The sequence below is a fragment of the Propithecus coquereli genome, unplaced genomic scaffold (genome assembly GCF_000956105.1).
Source record: "Propithecus coquereli isolate 6110/MARCELLA unplaced genomic scaffold, Pcoq_1.0 Scaffold14, whole genome shotgun sequence".
Taxonomy (NCBI): Eukaryota; Metazoa; Chordata; class Mammalia; order Primates; family Indriidae; genus Propithecus; species Propithecus coquereli.
The window spans coordinates 11,135,487-11,148,907 of record NW_012138302.1 but is presented as its reverse complement, the minus strand read 5'-3'; the positions used below and the strand labels follow the sequence as shown (position 1 = coordinate 11,148,907).

The 13,421-nt window shown below is 39.9% G+C and overlaps 1 protein-coding gene across 4 annotated transcripts in view; it reads right to left on the bottom strand.

The window, feature by feature from the left end:
- The window catches only part of DAB1 (Dab, reelin signal transducer, homolog 1 (Drosophila)), a 393,749-nt gene that overhangs the window by 257,448 nt on the left and 122,880 nt on the right, over positions 1–13,421 (bottom strand). For 2 of the 4 annotated variants that reach the window (XM_012639388.1, XM_012639390.1), the window contains one exon: positions 7,756–7,958. In XM_012639388.1, the coding sequence (XP_012494842.1) occupies positions 7,756–7,822 (67 nt within the window). In that variant the 5' untranslated portion in view covers positions 7,823–7,958. Of the gene's footprint in view, positions 1–7,755; positions 7,959–13,421 lie in introns of those variants that run through there. The other 2 variants (XM_012639389.1, XM_012639391.1) reach the window with 1 other exon arrangement.

The following is a 13,421-nucleotide window of genomic DNA, read 5'->3' as shown; positions in this document are numbered from 1 at the left end:
TAAACTTGAAACAAATTTGTCTTCATGGAATGACCACCCTGAGTGAGGTGTCCTGCAATAAATTCACAGCCCTGTGACCACAGAGAACATAGAAGTCTCTTTTCAATGCAGCCGTGGTATGATCCATACATCCCATAAAGAACTGAACTTACTGGCCCCCCCAAATTACTCTCTCATTCCAAACTCTTGAGCCCAAGAGCTTTACCCATCAACCTCAGAGTAATTTATGTTTTCTTATAATTAAATCCTTGATTTTGAATGTGGAAAGCCTGCAAATCACAGAGTCTGTAGAGAAGGATTAGCTCACCAAGACTGAAAACCCTGCCAAGACAGATGGCACCATAAATTTACATGATGTGGTTAATCAGTTCCTATGGCCATGCCCAAAAAGAGGGACACCCTGTAATTTCTTCACATCCTCCAACACTCCAGCATCAAGCCACAGGGCAAAGCCACAGAACACATTCAGGGAAGACAGTACAAAGACTTTAGTGTTGGAGAGACCTAGTCTAGTATATGGCAACTCACGCAGACAAGCCACATGACCTGGGGCAAGTCTCTTGAGTTTTCTGAACGTTATTTTCTCATGTATTCAGTGGAGTAACGTAAGAGTTGGGCTCTTTAGGGACAATTGATCTAAAATGGCTAGCATGCAGAACCATAAATGACGGCTACTAACAAACGTTTGTAGCTTGACAACATGGTCCATTTTGCTTTGTATTTCCTGTTCATGCTCTTATTCTTGGAACAGCATCCATTTGAAGACAGATGCTTCCTTTTTCTGACTACCCCATATACTTCTGGAGAAAAGGGCCCTTCTTCCTCTCTGTATGCCCTATACCACTAAAAGGAGCGCTGCCTCTAGGGGTGGTGGGAGTTGGGGGCCACAGGGGTAAGGAAAGGTTTTTTTAAAAATTTCAGAATATTATGGATTAATAAAATGGGGCATATGTATATTATGGAGTACTACTCAGCCATAAAAACGTGGTGAACTGATACTTTTTGTAACAAACCTGGATGGAACTGGAGACCATTTTTCTAAGTGAAGCATAGCAAGAATGGAAAAATAAACACCACGTGCACTCACTACTAAATTGGAACTAATGGATCAACACTTACGTGAACATACGGAAGCAAAACTCAACGTGAAAGTTTCTTTATCTTGATTCTATGTGTAGAGTTCTGTGCTAGTTGTTTTATACTTGTAAAGTCATGTAATCCTCACTGCAACATTGAGATAGGTACTACTATTATCCCCATTTTACAGATGAAGAAGATGAGGCTTAGAAAGATTAAGTAGCTGGCCCAAGATAGACAAGTAGAAAATGTGCTGAGCCTTGACTCCAACTTAAGATCATCTAATTTTAAAGTCTGGGCTCTTTTCAGGAGTCTTCCTCATAAGGAAGGTTAATGAGGTTAATCCTAAGAACGTAAATTGGTTTGGAATCTATCAAGCCGAAGGAGCTCCAGCCACGGAGTCATTCCCGGGTTGCAACCCTGGCTCTGTCACTGGGCAACTGTGTGACCACTGCCAAGGCATTTTCCTCTGGAGACCGCAACTGTGAGAACCAGGCTCTGGGCTGCCCCCAAGTAATGAATTCCCTATAACCTTTCACATGCGTCAACTCCTAGAGAACGTATTCACATTTTAATGCGTACAAGTTTTCAGGATATTACGTGTCTTGTGTTTATTAACATAAAAATTCACTTGCTTTTGGTCAGGAAGGCAATAAAAAGCGTTTTAATAAAATTTTCCTCAGTATGATAAATGCAAAATATTTTAATTAAGAAAAATAAGCTTGGAATAAAAGTAAAACTTACACGTTTTATGAACAGTAATAGATTAGAGTAGAATAAAAGCAGCAAAGTAGAGAAACAACATATTTTCTCAGGGGAGGATGAGACGTATGAAAATCAGAAGCGCCTCCCCTCAGCCAGAAGTTCCTGGACTACAGCGTAGACCAACCAGAGCCGGGATCTCCTTCCAAGGTGCTTCCCTCTTCCCCAGAACACAAGCACAGCCTGGGCTCGTGGCTGGGGCTGGATAAACGTTTGTGGACAAAAGAATTGATTAACTAATTAATTATGCCTCTCCTATGTCTCAAATTTGGCTGAGCAAATATTACTTCTACATGCATTTGGTGACTGAGGAAACCAAAGCTCAGAAAGTGAAGGGTGGGCTTGAGCTATGAACCCACACATTCAGTGTCTCGACTGACCCCACGCAACCTTCCCTGCAGGACAGCAGCAGCAGACAGAAGTGATGGTAAGTAAGCCTGATAAAAAGACTTTTTGTTAAAAAATTAATCTCCCAGGGTGCTGAGGATCCAATGAGATAATCAACATGACAGCACTTTAAAAGCTCCTAAGCGGTAAGCCGACGTTAGCAGACGTTATCTCCTGGACTACCTGGCCAGCTGTGCACTCAGGACCCTGGGTATGGCATTACTGAAACCATTCCTTTACCTAAATTGACCAGAATTTTCTAAGAATTTTCCAAAAGTTAGCACAGCTGCTGAGGTACAGAGCCAGGGTTCAAATTCGGTTTGCTGTAACTCCGAAGCAGAGGCACCTGCCGTGTGACCACTAACTTCTCCTGGATCCCTCTACAGCCTGGATTCCCGGGGCCAAAATCCTCCTGGTAGGAAATAACAAGGTGGCATTTTGTTGTTGTTGTTAATTGATGATCCTTGGGTATAGCTCTAACACAAATATAAGGAAAGTAAGTTTAACTATTTCCAGGTGTTTCTAGAAAATAAGGAGATAATGCTACACTGTGATCTCGGAACGGAGAGGACAGAAACACTAACACTGACTAAGTCAGACCATGTTGCGGACCCTGAGCTGGGGGCTCTTTACCCATAATATCTCCCTTATCCTTCTAAGGACAAGTGGAAGTACTATTAACATACACACACTTTTAAATGTAAGTGAAGCCAGGCTCAAAGAGGCCAAATAACATTTCTCCAATTACACAACAGATAAAGAGTAAGAACTGAAAACCAGGTCTGCTGGGCACCAAAGTCAGTTCTGTTTCCACTACACTAAGCTGCCAGATGGTGCTGAACTGGAAATCCCCAGGCACTGCCCCTAGAAATATCTGTGTCCGTTCATCAGGGGACCCATTCCTCTACCACAGTCTGCCACTGGTTGCCCTCCTACTAGGATTACAAATAACAAGAATTGTGTCAACTGATTCTCCTCCTTTGATGGTAGGTAACGAACCTTAAAATACACATTCTCTTCCTCTGGCCCTCCATCCAATTCCACTCCAGGAATAGGCACCATTTGATAAGTTGTATATGCAATGACACAATCCAATAAAAATAAAACGAAGCAAACAACTTTCTTTTTCACAACATCCATCCCTTATTTGAATTGTGAATACTTCAGTTACGTTTCATACAGATCCTGCCTAGAAACTCATTTTGTGCTGAAATATGCCCCCGTGTGACTTGTACTTGAAACCATCTGGCTTGCTTGCAACAGCCTGGGTTAAAGACCCAGGGTGATACATTCGTGAGAAACTCTTAAAGCGCCTCTTAACTTTCTCCATGCCTCTCTTTCTTACTACAGATGACCCACGTTGTCAGGTATTCTTTTTCAGGAAATAAAATTTCTGCCATCTCAATCTTGCCCAGGATAAAAATGCTTCTATTTTGTAATATTATTACATAATATGGGAAATGTACTTATGATATAATGTCAAATAACAAAATAGGAGGTAAAATTGTATGAAGAATGTGATTTTAACCACGTACTATCCTGGAAAATCAGATCGAAAAAAGTAACTTAAAATGTTAATAGTAGTTATTTTCATGGGATTATGCATGATTACTCTGTCTTTTCTAACTTTGGTAATAAGCACATATAGCTTTTAAAAAGTTAAATGAAATTACTAAAAAAAGAAAATGATATTTTTTTTCCAGAAAGAGGCCTTAATATTATTCAGTGCTACCTTTCCACCAAAATCATTATATAAAGATATTACTTTAACTAATACCAGACACAAAGATTGTCCAAGGAAAGAAAGTGACACACCAATGTTGCTGATCAATCTAAACACAAAAACTATTCCTTAACCTAACAAATCAAATCCAGCATGGTACAGAAAATAATATACTATGACCAAGTAAGGTCTACCCCAGATATGAAGATTAGAATATCTATCAGTCAAATTCACAATGATATAAATTATAAGAGGAAGAATATATATAATCATTGAAATAAATAAAAAAAAGTATATGGTAAAATTCAACATACAAATTAAGGATTAAAAAATACTTTCTAGAAAATAATACATAAAGGGTAGAATAAATTATCTTTAATAAAAATTTAAATGTCACATTTAAATGTAATCCAGAAGCATTTCCATTAATTCAGGAACAAGACAAGAATATCTACTATCACTAAATATTGTACTGACAGATCCAGCCAATGCAATAAGAAAGGAAAAAGAAACAAGTATTTAAGGATTAGACAGGAAGGCAGAAACCTATTTGCAGGTTTTATGTTGTTGCCATAGAAAGCTAAGCAGAGTTGGAGAAAGTATTAGTAAAAGAGCTTAAAAATATTATTATATTCAAGATTCAAGACCAATATATAAATTGTTCATTCCTTTTAAATTTCTATTTATTTTGGCCAAGTTAGCAACATTCAATAGAATATTCCATAGTCAAAGTTATTATTCCATAGTCAAAGTGGAAAAACAAAAAATGAATTAATGCTGATACTAGTACATTCTTTCTTTCTTTTTAACGTATGTGTATGCTTTCATGGTACCTTAGTCCAGACGAATATACTGGGAATAATGACTGTTTATCACTGTTGCACAAATATAAGGGATTGCAAAATATCACTCTAGGACAAATTAGCTATACACTTTCCAAGACACCCTTAGGTATAAAATGGGATAAGAGAAAACAATGTAATCATGATAATGATGATGAAGATAAAGAGGAAGAGGAGGAGGAGGGAGAAAAGGAGGAAGAGGAGGAGTGTGTTACGGACTGAATATTTGTGTCCCACCAAAATTCACATGTTGAAACTTCAGTGTGATGGTCTTGGAGATGGGGCCTGTGGGAGGTAATCAGGGTGAGACGACATCATGAAGGTGGGGCCCTCACAATGGGATTAGCAGCCACATAAGAGAAAGAGAGAGGAAGTTTGTTCTCTTTCTCTACCACGTGAGGACACTGTGAGAAGGCCACCACCTGCAAGCCAGGAAGAGAGTCTTCACCTTGCTTTGTTCGTAGTGTTAGACAGATGCCTCACCAAACTGGCTGGCACCTTGATCTCAGACTTCTGGCCTCCAGATCTGAGAAATAAGCTTCTGTTGTTCAAGCCACCCAGTCTATGGCATTGTGTTGTGGCAGCTCTAGCTGATTACAACAGGATGGATGATGGGAGAAAAGAAAAAGAAAAGAGGGAGAGGAGGGAAATGGTGAAAGATGACAAGGAAGAAAAGGGAAGAGAAGGGATGAGAAGAGGAGGAGGAGGAGGGGAAAGGCAAAGAAAAGAGGAAGAGGAGGAAGACAGCTAACCTTTGTGGAGCACTTAATACATACCAAGTAATATGCTAAGTATTTTATTTGTCTTATTTCAATTAATCTTCATAGTGAGCCTGTCAGGTTTACAGTATTATATCCTCATTTTATAGAAGAGGAAAATGAAGCTCAGAAAGGTTAAATAACTTTCTAAGGTCACACAGTGAGAAGGTGGTAGAGCCAGAATTTGAACCCAGCTCTGCCTGCCAAGACTTCACAGTATTAGCACGACTCACTAGAGGACACTTCTCACATATGTATTACGCTGATCTTAGACCCTCTTAGGACATGAAGATGAGGAAGCTCTAAAAGGGTCACCTTCACACCCCTTCCCAATTCCTCAACTAAGCAATGTCCTGAAAACATGAATCCTCTCTTCCGAATGCTTGTTTTGCATGTTAAAATTAAGAATGAACAAATATGCACCAAGATACCATTTTTTAATGCATTAAGCATTCAAGAGTACAAGTTTGGTGGAAAGGTTAAATTTGAAGCAAAACTATAACTTGTCAATTTCCACTACAAAAGCATTTGAATTCTAGTACATATACTGGGCTCCACAATCTCTTTGTTTCCACAGAGCAGTTCTCCCAAGACCTGTTCTCTCACCTACTTGCTTTCTTTTTACTGTTCTTAGACCATGATGCATAAAAAACAAGGTTTACATTAATTTTTAGGGAACAAAATAGACTGCCTCCAAAATATTTGTGTTTCAAATAGACATCAAAAGCAAAATTTATAGTCCTTCCTGAGGTTTTGGCTGTCCAAGAGCTGCATATGTATTACGTTTACTTCCCTTGATTCATACAGAGTGTCAGACAAATGCCATCAAAAAATGTAACTGGGCAGGCACAGAGATGTCTCAAGCAAATCCCTGCCTCTACAAAGCAGCCAAGGGCTTCCTGGTTTGCAATCCTACACTGACAGATTTCAAGACCTGAAAGAGAGCTCTGTTAATCTCCTTCCATGCAGCAGAGAAAACAAGGAAGGGAAAGAACTGAAACCACAGGATAAACACACACACACACACACACAGAGCAAGAAGTTGCTTATATCTAATCACAACAGGGGGACAAACTTAGGACCATGAAAGGCATGGTCCTAAGCTATGCGACCAAATTCTTCAGAAAACATGAAAAGTCACAGAATTACTTCATTATCACACTGTGCATGCCGGTCTTCATCGCCAGACATCTCTGTGCCCCGTCTCTGTCAATCACTTTCTAAGTGCTGGGAATTCAAAGGTGAACAAGATGTCCAACTCTGAAGGAGTTTACATAAGACACTTTTAATATGAAATACTAACAAAGTGCTAATGAAACAAACAAGGTCACATAGTGACCCCAATTTGGGAATAAGGAAAGCCTCCCCAGGAGGCTCCACTACACTCAAACCTGGTGAGTAGCAGGAGTCAGTCTAGAAAAAAGTGAAGAACAAAAGGCTTTCAGGATGGATTAATAAATAGTCCAGTGGTTCTCAAAGTGTGGTCTCCAGACCAGCAATGTCAGCGACACCTGGGAACTTGTTATAAATGCAAAGTCCAGGGTCCCAGCCCAGAAGTGCTGAATCAGAAACTCTGGGACTGGGCTCAGCAATCTGTTCTTCAGCAAGCCCTCCAGGTGCTCCTCGTGCTTCTGGAGTTTGAGACCCACTAGTACACGCAAAGATGAACTACAGCAGCGGCCCCCAACCTTTTTGGCACCAGGGACTGGTTTCATGGAAGATAATTTTCCCATGGACAGGGGCAGGGGATGGGGTGGAGGTGGAGCTCGGGTGGTGATGCAAGTGACGGCGAGCGGCAGATGAAGCTTCACTCGCTTGCCCGCCACTTACCTCCTGCTGTGCACCCCCCACCCTGTTTCCTAAGTTTCACTGAAGACAGTTTTTCCACTGAATGATACTGGCCCGAGGATTGGGGACTACAGGCCTGGAGGGCAAATTGGTGGGGAGGGTGGTGGTAGGCAGAGATGTTGCTGGAGGGAGGGCAGAAGGCATATCCAGAAGGTATTTGTATATTGTGAAAGCAATTTTGGATTTTACCTAGAGAATAATGGAGAGCCATTAAAATATTGTGAATATTTAAAAAACCACCAAATAACTATTAAAAAATACATGTAATCATCAAGATACTTCTTGACATCCCAGAGATTTAAAAAACTGATTCCTGTACAGAAAAGTAGGCATTAAGAGGGAACAGATTCAGCCCTACCTTTCTTTCTGGAGTCTTTCTTGGCGCTGGTTTTCACAGCTACTTGAAGTTCTGTCTCAGTTGACATCCTACTTAATCCTCAGTCCACTTCACACAGATCCCGGGCCGCAGCCAGGCTCATTGAGGACTCCTCTCCGAGAGAAAGACTCCTCCCTTCAGCAACGACACCCCCAGCTGCTCATGTCATTCACTCCTTTTGACTGCTGTAAATCAAGGCAAGAGAACATTTAGAATTATCACCCTTCTGAAGTTAAACAGAAATTAGCAAAAAAAAAAAAAAAATGAACTGGTAAACACAAAAGAACAAGAAAATCTTGGTCCTTGTGTACAAGCCATTCATATGATTTCATGAAGCCATTGACAGGGTTTATACAGCAAAGGGAATGAGAAGCTTATCTGCAAAACTGTTTCTCAAAATAGATAACTCAAAATAGATCTTTTAAAGTCTGGATTTTCAAGAGGGGCAAAACCCAAGTCTTTGTTTTCTATGTTTCTTATTTTCAAGCACTAGATGCCACCCAGAAAATACGGCAAAGGCATATCCCGAACAGCCCCAAGGAGACATTTCCAACAACCGGGCACCCATTCATCAGCCAAGCTTGATCAGAGCCTTGGCAGCTAAAGCAGATCATAGGGAAGTGACCTGTGGTCTGTCCCTCACTGGCAGGCAGCAGAGGGGACACAGAGTTGACATACAATTGGGCTCCAAGGGTAAGGTGACAAATGGGGCCGAGAAACTTTCCAGCAAGCCAATTTTTATGTCAGCTTTTCCTCCAGCTATAAAAGCAGACAAGCATTTAACATGGGGAGAGAAAGAAGAGAAACAGGCAGACACACATCTCACTCATTCATTCTCTAATAAATATGCATTGCACAGTACCAGGTACTACTGAATTCAGATACCGTGCGAGGAAGAGAATAATGATGATAATGATAACAGAAGCTCCTCAATTACAGCCAGTATTTACTATGCATTTACCATACACTATACCCTCAGCTACTGCTTCACATACATTATCTCACTGGATCTCATTTAAATTGAATTAATGTACGGTATTCCCTTTGTCAGGTCAACAGTCTCTCACAGTGACTATCTATCATTATCTGATAGTTGTATCTGAGAGTTCCATTAAAAGTAAACATTTCACCAGTCATCTACATTTAAAGAATATTAAGAAAAAGCTACTCGAAATGAGTCTTCAAATTATGCAGCCAATTCTTAGCTCATCTCACAGATCTAGAACTGTTTAATTTAAAAGGACTGACCTCAAATGCCAGTTTCAGCTCTAAAAGAATAACAACTCAAACCTTTTAATCATGACAAATTTAGTTAATCTTAAACTAAAAAGTCTAATATAAAAACCACATAAAATTATAGTAAGGCTTAAATATAGGGAAATTCCCACCTTATCCAAAGGTATTTGACTTTTGGTTTTGTATGTATAAGCTAGCTTTTTTTTTTTTTAAAGACCCGGCTCCTAATGAAATTATCTGAGCTACAGGATCTAAGGCTGCAACTAAGGAAAACAGAAAATTATCTCTATAGAATGGGGCCCATGAAACCATACACAGAAAATGAGAACTTCTCCTGCTACCCTCTGTCCCCTCTGCCTGTACCATGCCACCAGCCCCCACACCCCTCCCAACCCCTCTTTCCAAAGACAACATTCCATGGGAGATGATAGAGTCACAAAACCTGGTCATACATAAGTAATTTTATTAATAGTATTTATAATTTTATTCCAACAAATATTTACTAAGAACCTACTACGAGCTAGGTACAAATATTCGTGTCAGATATTTACTGCTTAACCATGCTGGCCAGGAGTACACAGTCAGAGCCTGATTTCTGTCCTCAGAGAAGCTCAGTCTAGCACAGGTATCACTCACGTAAGGGACTGCAATACATGTATGTGACCCAAACTAAAACAGGCATAAATTCCAGGCATACTGGGCACAAAGGAACAATTCACCTTTGCTTGGAAGAGTCAATAACGCTTCACAGAGGATAAGCCCTGCTCTGTGGCATCTTGAAGAATGATGGTTCTGTCAAATGGATGATGAGGGAAAGGACCAACAGGTTCTCAATAAATATATGTTGAATGAATGAATGAATGGTTGTTTCTAGCAGAAGGATCAGCATGTGCAAAAACAAGGAGGCTTGAAATAGACAACTGAACCAACAAAGGGAAGCACAGGTCTAGCAGGGAGGTGATGCACTTCTCCATGCACCCATTTTTCCTTGTGCTAATATCTTTCTATGGAATCTCCCTTCTCAAGTTGACCTTGACATTCTACTACTCAGTTCAAAGGTATCTGAGGCACAAATAATTTCTGATCTCTCTAGTAAAACAGAATCTCTCCCTATACTTATGATTTGATTTTTGGCCAAATTCATAGTTTTAGCCACTTACAAGCAGTTGATATTCAGAAAGTTACTAATCAACCTCTATTTGCCTCAGTTTCTTCATCTGTACAATGGGGATAATAGTGCCAACTTCATGGTGCTACTGTGGAAATTAAATGTGATCACTCGTGTAAGGTGATCGGAAGAGGGGCGCACCTCCTGGCAAGCACTTAGTAAGTATTAGGCACACACTTTCCTGTGTTACTTGCTCAAGGGCACACGGTTAGTATGCGACCACAAGTCCATATTATCATCTCCCCTTGACAGAAGAGAAAATCGGGACAGGTTAAGTCTGCTCTTTGAGGACAAACTGCAGGAAGTGGTGGAACCTAAGATCTTTCCATCATGCTGGTCTTACACACAGTAGGTACCTCACCTATAACTACAGAAAGGAGTTGAAACATATGGATTTTATACATTTTCAAGGATTCTTAAAAGTCAGTGTTTAAGAGTGGATTGGATTTGGGCCATTCTCTACCCTTTAACTTTATAAGCCACAATGTAGCACCTCTCCTCATTCCTATCTCCAAAGTCACTTGTTCGCCAAAATGTGATTGTGTTCAAGTATTAGAAGCATCACTTGTGAATTTCTGAAGTACATCCCTGTATCAATAATGAAAGGAAACAAGCATCATTTTGAATAAAAACTTAAATAAGGAATCTGCAGTACAGAGAGAATGTATAATACCGCAGTGTGGACCCTGGCATCCCCTTTAATTTTCCAAAAGCCAGGGGTTGACCAAATGCTGTGAAGTAACTCCAAATTATTTAGGAAATTCATTTCTTTGCAATTAAGGAGATTAAAGTCCTCCAGGGCCAGAAACCATGTGACAACTCAAATCATTTTCCTCAGTAAAAGCTGTGAAACCCTATCAGTTAAATTCAGGCTTGCCTAGAATTCTGAAATGCTTCAATAATGTTTCTTTGCTCCACACAATCTGCAGTAATTTAATATTCCTGAAGTGTGTCAGGTTTTTTATAATGAGCTCTTCAAATCTAAATGTGAATTATGTAACATTCCACTACAGACATTCTGTCTAGTGAATTGCTTCTAAAATGTGAAATTCCATGTTCGGGGATGGGGTGGGGGGGGCAAAAACAGCAAACCACAAAGCAGAGAAAAGAGATATGCCTTCAAAAAAAAAAAAAAAAAGCATGAAGGTTTGAACAGCTACAACAGAACAAACACACACTAAAACACATACTTTAACACAAATTTGTATTCTCTCTCCCTCCCCACCCCCTTCTCCTCATATAATCCTCCAGGAGAATAGCTATGGATCATCGAAGGCACACTATTTGCCAGGTACTACACTATGAGCTTTCATGTTATCTCATTCAACCCTTTTAACCACTTGAAGACTTAGATATTACTAATTAATATTATTAATACATTTATACATTTCATTTAACAAAGGAGGAAACTGAAACACAAGCCAGTCTAGAAGCTTGTCCAAGGTCACATGGCTAGGAAACAGCACAGCACAGGACAGGGTACAAGCCATTCTAGTCCCCAGCTTCACTCAAAACCCTCCCAGATGTCCACCAGTGGACGAATGGATAAAAAAATGTGGTATAGCCAATTGGAATATTATTCAGCTATAAAAAGGAATTCAGTACTGATACCTGCTACAACGTGGATGAACCTTGAAAACATCAGGCCAAGTAAAAGAAGTTAGACAAAGTTGTATACTGTATGGTTTCATTTATACAAAATATCCAAAATAGATAAATCCATGGAGACAGAAAGTAGACCAGTGGTTGCTAGAGGCTGGGGGAGAGGAAGTGAGTTGAGTGACCACTTAACGGATACAGGGTCTCCTTTGGGGATGATGAAAATGTTTTGGAACTCAATAGAGGTGGAGGGTTGTATAACATAATGAATGTAGTAAGTACCTCTTTAAAATCATTAATTTTATATTATATGAATTTTACCTGAATCAGGAAACCAAAACAAAACCCCTCCCAGCCTGATATAAACCTTGTGTGATACACTGAGGACACCACAAATTCCAGTCTAAAAAGATAATGTAGCCCTAAAAACCACAAGAAGAGGTAGTCTTCCCAGAATCAGGATTTTGGGTATGTGTGGCAGTAATTGCATGTATTAAAAACTGTACACCACTATCTGCCTGTTTTGTGATTTGGTACATCTTACTCAGCTTCATCCAAGCTACAAAGCACAGAAAACAGGCCACTTATCAACAAGGTACTAGCTGCAACAGTACAAATGAGAAGCCTCAGTTTCCTCATCAGTAAAATGGGAACATCACCACCAAGTATGTGAGCTTCAGAAGGTAAGTGTGATTTAGGCACTTAAAAAGCCTAGGTCAATCTCTAGCATGCTACCTTTTGTGTAAGAAAGGAAGAAATGTAAATCTGCTTATCTATGCAAAAAGAAACACAGGATGGACCGACCACACAATAATGAAGTTATTTTTTTGTCTATAGGGAGGTACTGGGTGGTGGAGTGACCAAATGTCAGGGTAGAAGGGAGAAGGCAGAGGGTGATACTTCTCGGAGTATAGCTTTTTGCATAATTCCCAAATCTGGAAGCATATTAATGTTCTACATATATGAAAAAGTGAAATTTACAGGGATGGGAGGGGAGAGCTGAAAACTGAGAGCAGACAGAAGCAAATCAACTCAATTGGACATTAAATGAACATAAGCACGCTTGCTGAAGGGCAAGGGAGAAAAAGTAATCAGATAACATATGCAGCACACAGAATTGAACAGTCAGTTTTGCACAGGGTTGGGGCAAGAGGAGCAGCAAACAAATCTCAAGCTCTTTTTGGCAGGCTTGTTTTCTGTAGTGTTCCAGGCAAAGCAATCCTGAAACTCTTTGAGATGCGTTAGAGGACTGAGCAAAGGAGTAAATTCACAGATGTTCTTGGGAGCCGAGGTTCTCCCTCTGGAAGAAATACGGAAAGCAAGAAGGCAGGAAAGAAAGTTTTGGTGATAGATTCGAAATTGGAGGTTCCAAGGTAAACTCATGATTAATAAAATATACACACATCTGTATATGAATGTGTACGTGTGAATGTACGCATGTGTCAATATGCAAATATTACCTGGCACTGTCCGCTAAAAGGGCCTAGAATTCTAGCAAAAATACACCAGTAACAACGAAATAGCTAATACTTAGATTTTTGGTTTCTATTACCATTTTCCAGCAAAAGAAAAAAGGACTTTTTGGAGAAATGAGTGATTCCAGAGCTGGGGCAGGGCAGGTACAAGATAAGCCTGAAATATCTTG